Genomic DNA, 6966 nt, shown 5'->3' on the forward strand with positions numbered 1-6966 from the left:
AGTAATATAAGTGAAATAACTTCTGCACTCATGTTTTAATTTGTTACGAAACAAAAAACTAATATTTGTAATAAATACTAAATACAGTTTCCTATGTATGCAATTACATTACTATAGCTACGCATTTGCAGACTAAATTAATAATCATAATCCGCCGTTGCCAAGGTCCTTTTTTCTGTCTGCAATGCGGTATTTTTTGCAGTAGATGTCGCTTCTAATAAGTAAATAACCTGTCCTTTGAATTTTTCATTAAAAAGATATGGTACTTTTTGTGGGGGTAAGGAGGTGGACTGTACATTATTAATGACTCGAGACGATTTCCCTTACTTGCCATTAATTGTCTGATGTGATCCGTCTTTTTTTCGTTCAGTGACCTCAGTGCAAATAAAACTATCAGATGTAGCCAACTGACTAGCAATTTTTGTGAATGGAATACTCAGTGACTGGAAGATGACGTAATTGGAGAGTAGTGGGTTTCGTGCCCGGTTGTGGATTGGCTACATTTTGCCAACAGAACTTGTGATTGGCTGGCCAGTGCCGGTCAAACGCCTACACACTTCCACTCTGGCGGTAGATATAAAAGGGGGATACTTAGGCAGTGAACAGCATCACGATTTAGAAACATATATTGAGGAAACCTCCACCACGTTTTACTGTTTCTTACGAAGCTTTGTCTTTCAAGGTAAGCATACTCTTTCTTTCTTTTTCTTTTCTTAAATCTAGTGTTTGGTAAGCTTATTTCAGTGCAGCAGAATTTGCAATGCTTGAAGCTGTACGTGTGCGCAGGCTGGTCTTTAACTGGTGCCAAGTTACAGCTTGTATTGTCTTTCTCTATTTTGATTTTTCTCTGTGCATTCAGAGAACGCATAATTTGTAATTAGCTAGATTTCGTATGGTCTTCTAAATTACACGTTACTGGATTCCTCAAAATAAAATATACCAAGATAAGAGAAGGAATACACAGTCCCGTTAGAATAATTGAAAGCAACCGATACTGCGTAGTATATTACATTTTCGTCGTAAAACCCCTAATCTCTTTACACTAGTGGGCTGCATAGCTTGATTTATTTCTTTTTGTAATCATTTTGAGGTTTTTTACAAAATCTGTTATAAAATGGTAAAAGTTTAGAAAGTGACAACCTTCATTGTATGTTAACTAGCAATATATGCTGCAGGTAGTAATAGGTGTTTTAATCTATGGGAGAAAAGGTGACGTTAAACTAAAAATATTTAAATAAAGCTGTGAGTCATAGAGAGGAGTTCTTCAAGATATGATATTTTTAGTCTTTCTGCTCTCTTGACTTGAGTTCATCTGATTTATTTATCTTTGGTCATAATTTGGGGATTTTTTTATTAAAATTACTTTAATGGACCTGTTTTTATAATTTTATCTAATTTGTATTTGAGTTGGAAGTTTAGCATGTAAACTGTACCAGAAAGTGAGCACTCTTTGATATAATGTGCTGATTTCTAAGCAAACGTAATTATTTTTAATTTTTAAATTAAACATTAGAGCGATTAACATATATTAATAATCTGCAAAAATGAGAATACAGAAAACTATTGGTCATATTTTAAAAATAACAATAGCTTTAGCTTTCATGCTTTTTCATACGATTTACTCTACCTGAAGTGCCATTTTGTCCAGTTCAGATCAGACACATTAAATGAAATCACGCGTAGTGCTTCAAATACAGGGGAGAAGAGACACGTTTCCCATCAGTTTATAGACAGATCTGCATTAACTTAAATCCTATTTTAGTTACATATTGATAGTAATCCTAACTCTGAAAAAACGCCAGATATTTCAGTTTGGTCATATACAAAAATCCTGAAAATTATTTGAGAAAACTAAAGCAAAACACCAAAGCAAATTAACAACAACAACCTATTACCAAATGTATCTAGAGAAAGATTGCATCTTTAGTAGATCTGTTAAGATTGAAGAGGCTGGAAAATGGCCATTGTTTGATGTGACTCTTTGTTGTAGAGAGGACATTATGGTTATGCTGAAGATTTCACCTTTCCTTGCTGTTTATGCCTTGGTTATGTGCCAGATGGATAGCTCCCAGGCAACCCCACTCAGGTAAGAAGCTGAGAACTGTGGAAACTCATGCGTTTCGGAGCACTGCATCTGAACAGAATAGAGACATTTAGTTTTCCTCGTGGCTGCAGATAGAAAGTGGGTTATAGTAAAGGAGACAACGTAGATCTTCCAATATTACTTTTTTGTAACGCTCATATTTTAACATGCAATAGATTACTTATCTAGTGTGTGAGGGAATGAATAGTCTTTGTCTTGAGTTCGGTATACATATGGACACTTGTGACAAAGACACGCTCAGCAGTGTGGAATAGTGTGTACAAGAACTCATCCACCTAAGGGCACACATGCAAGAGACTCTTTGCAGCAGTTATCCTTGTATTCATGCTGTCTCGCTTGTCTCCACCTAGACCTGGCTTAGACTCTATAACGGATCGAGTGACACTCAGTGATTACGAAGCTCGGCGGTTATTAAATGCGTTGGTGAAAGAATTTGTTCAGATGAGAGCGGAAGACGTGGAACAAGAGACTGAGGGGAATAGGTAAGGGACACAGCCCCGGGGATATGCACAGATGCTGGGGAAGCAGGACCACTCTGTGTGTCCATTTGATTTCCCAGCAAGAGCCACCTCACCAAACACTCGGGCAGGCTAAGATTTTCCTCTCCCTTGGGACTGCGGATGACCTTGTACAATACTTTGGAAAGGACGGTACTGCATAGATGTTTTCCCGTGTCAGTATCAGGTGGATGGTTTCCACCTAGTTAACCTGCTTTTATCTTTTTTTACAACCGAGAGCAAATAAAAAAACCCTTGGAGGGTGAGTTGAACTTCAAGGAGGGGGTTGTATTAAAATATGGCAGCAAGAGGTACGTTTTCCCGGTGGTAGTACTGAGGGCTGTTCGATCGCTCCTGGATTCTCTGTTGCGATAGTGCATGATGCTGTCGTGAGGCATGGAAGGCCATTGGCTGAAGCGGGGCATCCTATTAGTGCACGCAGCGCCACCTTCTCCCTCAGGGCCAAGGCATGCAAGTACATTTCCACTAACCCTAATGAATTCCTATTGCAAAGCATGTTGATGAATGAGAGACTGAACAGCATGTCTAGTACAGTGGAAGACAAACCTCCTATCCTTTGACTACTAGCATCCCAAAATCTAATCTGCTTGATAAAATAAACAATATTCATTTTGTTCATGATAAAACTCTGTTCTCCCTCTGATTTCAAGTGTGCTCCCCCTTGCATGAAATAAGTATGAGGGGATTTTATCCTTTTCTTTTTGTCTCCTAATTATTCTTATTTATCTAGGAATGTAATGCATGGATGTGCATGATTTATATTACTTTTTTGGCATGTTTTTTTCCCCCTGCAGCCTGGATAAACCTATTTCCAAACGCTGTGCCAGTCTGAGTACTTGTGTGCTGGGCAAACTGTCTCAAGAATTGCACAAATTGCAAACTTACCCTCGTACTGACGTCGGGGCTGGAACTCCTGGCAAGAAAAGGAATGTGCTGAATGACCTGGAAAATGAACGCTATGCAAACTATGGGGAATCCCTGGGAAACAACTAGACATGCTTATTTGCACCCTTCTCCCTTTTTTTTAACTTGATGCATGTGGATCTAATCTTGATTGCTAACTTTGCTATGTTATTTTGATTCTGTTTTCGACAGAGAATGTTTGAGATGGACTTAAAGTTAGGACGATAAAGAACACAATACACACACCAAGTTAGAAAAAAAAATATACCAAATAAAATAAAAAAGAATGAACAGCACTGCCTTGAGACGTCAACTGATTTTCTTAGACATTTATTTTAAAAAAATCTAAACAAAGCTTTACATTTCTAGCTATTACATGTACAGATAAACTCTTCTTTCATGCCTGCTCATGCACTTGTTCAATAAACCTATTTTTCTATGAGGATTAGGCCTGTTTGTTTTAATTAATTGTGTTGGAATGCGAGATTTCTAGACAAAGCCAGAAAAGTTTTTTACAAATCTTTCCAGAACTGGAGAAGAGCAGAACAATACAAAAGTTGTATAATAATTTAATTCTAGAATAGCTGAACAATTTGACTATGTTCATATACACTGGGAGAACTCCTAGACCCTTTTAATGCTTTCTATATGTATGTGTGCATACATAATCAGTCACACACAATCTTAGTTAGTAAAACAATTTCTATGAACTTTTGAAATGGATAAGCATCAAGAAATGCACATATTAACTAGTGTGAAAACACTAGAAATGTAATCCAGGTTTAAAACTGTTCTCATTGAACTCATCCAGGTAAGAACTTTAATATTCATTTTTCTTAATATTATTTACATGAAGCTTCTTTCCAATGATGTATTACCATGAATAACTGGATTTTTTACATGTATATCAGTTTTAGAAATAGCCTGTGAGATAGACTTGTATATTAAAAGAATGAAAATGGGGAGCTTTCATATCTGGGTAATTCATTTAAAATCTTGTTTTCTGTTAATTCTTTTACTTTAATAACAGATTTAGTGCTACTTTTGTACCTCTTTAACTTTTTTTTCTCTGTACAACATGTATCTCATAATATGGGAACTGTTCAGAACACAATTGTCATGTTACCAGGGATGCTTTCTATGGTACTGTCTCTGGGCCTGCCTATAGTCCTAACTCAGGCAACATTCTCATTGATTTCAGTAGGAGATTGGCTTGAACACAGACTTTAGAAGCGTGTACTCTTAAGGCCCCAGTCCAGCAATACACATAAGCATGTGCTTAATTCTAAGCAAGTGAGTAGTCCCACTGAAGTCAGTGGGATTACTAAAATGCTTAATGCTTTGCTCAGTGAAGGCCTAAATAATGAAGAAAGCTGTTTAAATAGTGCAATCAGATATATGGAAGAAGGAAAATGACTATGTGCTGTTCAACTCTGAAAAATTACTCAGAAATCCCTGGCAACTTCTTACTCTGTAGATTTAGTTCCAGGTTGAAATCCTTGCCCCGTTGAAGTCAATGGCAACATTCCCATTGTCTTCAATGGGGCCAGAACTTCAGCCCTTTTGTGTGTTCTGACATAGCTGCTGATCTAGGTACCTAAAATAGGTATTTTGCTACTATACTCCATCAGCACTACAGAACTAACTCAGCTGAGGCTTAGCTAGATTCTTTTACTACTTATGCATTATCAACAGTTGTCTGTTAGATTTCAATTATTTGCTGGTGGGAATGGAGTTGATCAAGTGTTATTGAGGGGATAATTTTGTTTAGGCAACCTTAACTATTGGTGATGATGTGCAAGAAAGAAAGAGCCTAGTTTGACTTTCACAACCTGAGTTAAGTCTGTAGCACCTGGTACCTAGAAAAAGAAAACTATTTTTTAAACTCATAAACTGAGTGAACAATATGTAAATCCTTGAAACACAATAAATATGGAACTTCACAATCCCATTTGTATAGAGATATTTTTCCAGGTAGAACCACACCTTATTGATATAAGCAAAGTATTTTTTACATTCTGTCCATGTAAAATATATATTTTTTTATTTTGAAAAGCAGTGTAACAGCACAGAAAAGGGCATGTAACACAGCAACCTGTGTGACCCATCGTCTGGCAGACTTCCTGAGCAGGTCAGGAGGAGTGGGCAAGAACAACTTTGTACCTACCAATGTGGGATCTAAAGCTTTTGGGAGGCGAAGAAGAAATGCTCAAATATAAACATCTGAATGACACCTGGAATATGGTAAACACACTGCAATATATGTAGAATCTATACTTCCCTTAGTAATGTTACCATTGCTAATATCTTACTTAGAATTCTTGTTTGGATGGAAAATAGATTTATGGTGTTTAGATCCTAGAAAGAAACAGTAATAGTTAATCCAAATGTGTTACAAATCCAGTTTTACATTTAAATTGAGCATCTACTGCAAGGTCTTTTTTTTTCAAAGTAAAGTGAAAAGTTTAAATAATCAGTTCTAATGAATGTTAGATCACCTTGTAAAACAAAGCTGGTTGGTTCAAGTAAAAGTTTCAATCAGTGGATATTCTTGCATTATGCCACAAGTAATATTTCTGTATGAATATTTTGGTAATTTTTGGATTTCTTTCTTTCAGATTCCCATGAAACTGAAATGTTAACTCCCTTTAGTTTCTAATGAAAGCAACTCTTCTCCATAAATCAAGAAGGCCAAACAGAAGTCTCATTTTTTGCATCCTAATATTTAAAAATGTTTTGTTAAAATCAAATGAAAGCACTTCTGTTATGTATATTACAAACCAATCTAATTATTCAAGTTAAATGATTGTTTATTCTTTTTATATGCAATTCTATTTCAAATAAAATGTGATAGCATCTATTATTTATTTATCTTCTAGCATATATGTGAAATGTGATCCATGCTATTTATCTGGGCAATACTGCCAAATCTCGGGGATTACTCTAAATTGCTGCCTGTCAAGGCATATCTGTAAAATATGGAGTGCTGTGCCTTGATGTAAAACATTTAAGTAACATGATTGTACAGTATGTTTAAAAACACATCAATATTGTATCATTTGTGAATTTAAGCAAGATTAAAAAAGTATTTTAGATACATTTGGATTGAGAAACTGATTTTTCATTTAAACCATTGTTAGTTTATTGCATAGTTTTTTTAAAAAGCATCTGGCATTAGCCAAATGTGGATATCAGATTAGAAGGATCATTGGCTTGCTCCCATATGGTACTTCCTATTTCTTATCTAACTACAGACCCTAGAGTGGTTCTTGAGAACTAAAGTTTGAATGTTCAGAATAGAGAAAACATTTTCCCTTTTACAAACTCATGAACCAGTAGCTAAAAAATAATTACAAAATGATTAAACTGAATAACACCCCACAGTTCCTGGTAGTAACAAACGTCATAATGTATAGAGCAAGACAACAGTTTTGTATAGCC

General features: G+C 35.8%; 1 protein-coding gene across 3 annotated transcripts; it reads left to right on the plus strand.

Annotated features, from left to right (window-relative positions):
* The first annotated feature begins 611 nt into the window (after positions 1-611).
* Positions 612-6624, plus strand: CALCB (calcitonin related polypeptide beta). Of its 3 annotated transcripts, none has more exons than XM_030560457.1 (5): positions 612-682; positions 1991-2086; positions 2455-2586; positions 5582-5769; positions 6144-6624. In XM_030560457.1, the coding sequence occupies exons 2-4, from the start codon at positions 2001-2003 to the stop codon at positions 5742-5744; spliced, it is 381 nt and encodes a 126-aa protein (XP_030416317.1). In that variant the 5' UTR covers positions 612-682; positions 1991-2000; the 3' UTR covers positions 5745-5769; positions 6144-6624. The 3 variants fall into 3 exon arrangements, with proteins under 3 accessions (XP_030416317.1, XP_030416318.1, XP_030416316.1); XM_030560458.1 differs by having other exon boundaries at positions 5585-5769; XM_030560456.1 differs by lacking the exons at positions 5582-5769; positions 6144-6624 and adding an exon at positions 3417-3968.
* Positions 6625-6966: the final 342 nt, after the last annotated feature.

The sequence above is a fragment of the Gopherus evgoodei genome, chromosome 4 (genome assembly GCF_007399415.2).
Source record: "Gopherus evgoodei ecotype Sinaloan lineage chromosome 4, rGopEvg1_v1.p, whole genome shotgun sequence".
NCBI classification, from domain to species: Eukaryota; Metazoa; Chordata; order Testudines; family Testudinidae; genus Gopherus; species Gopherus evgoodei.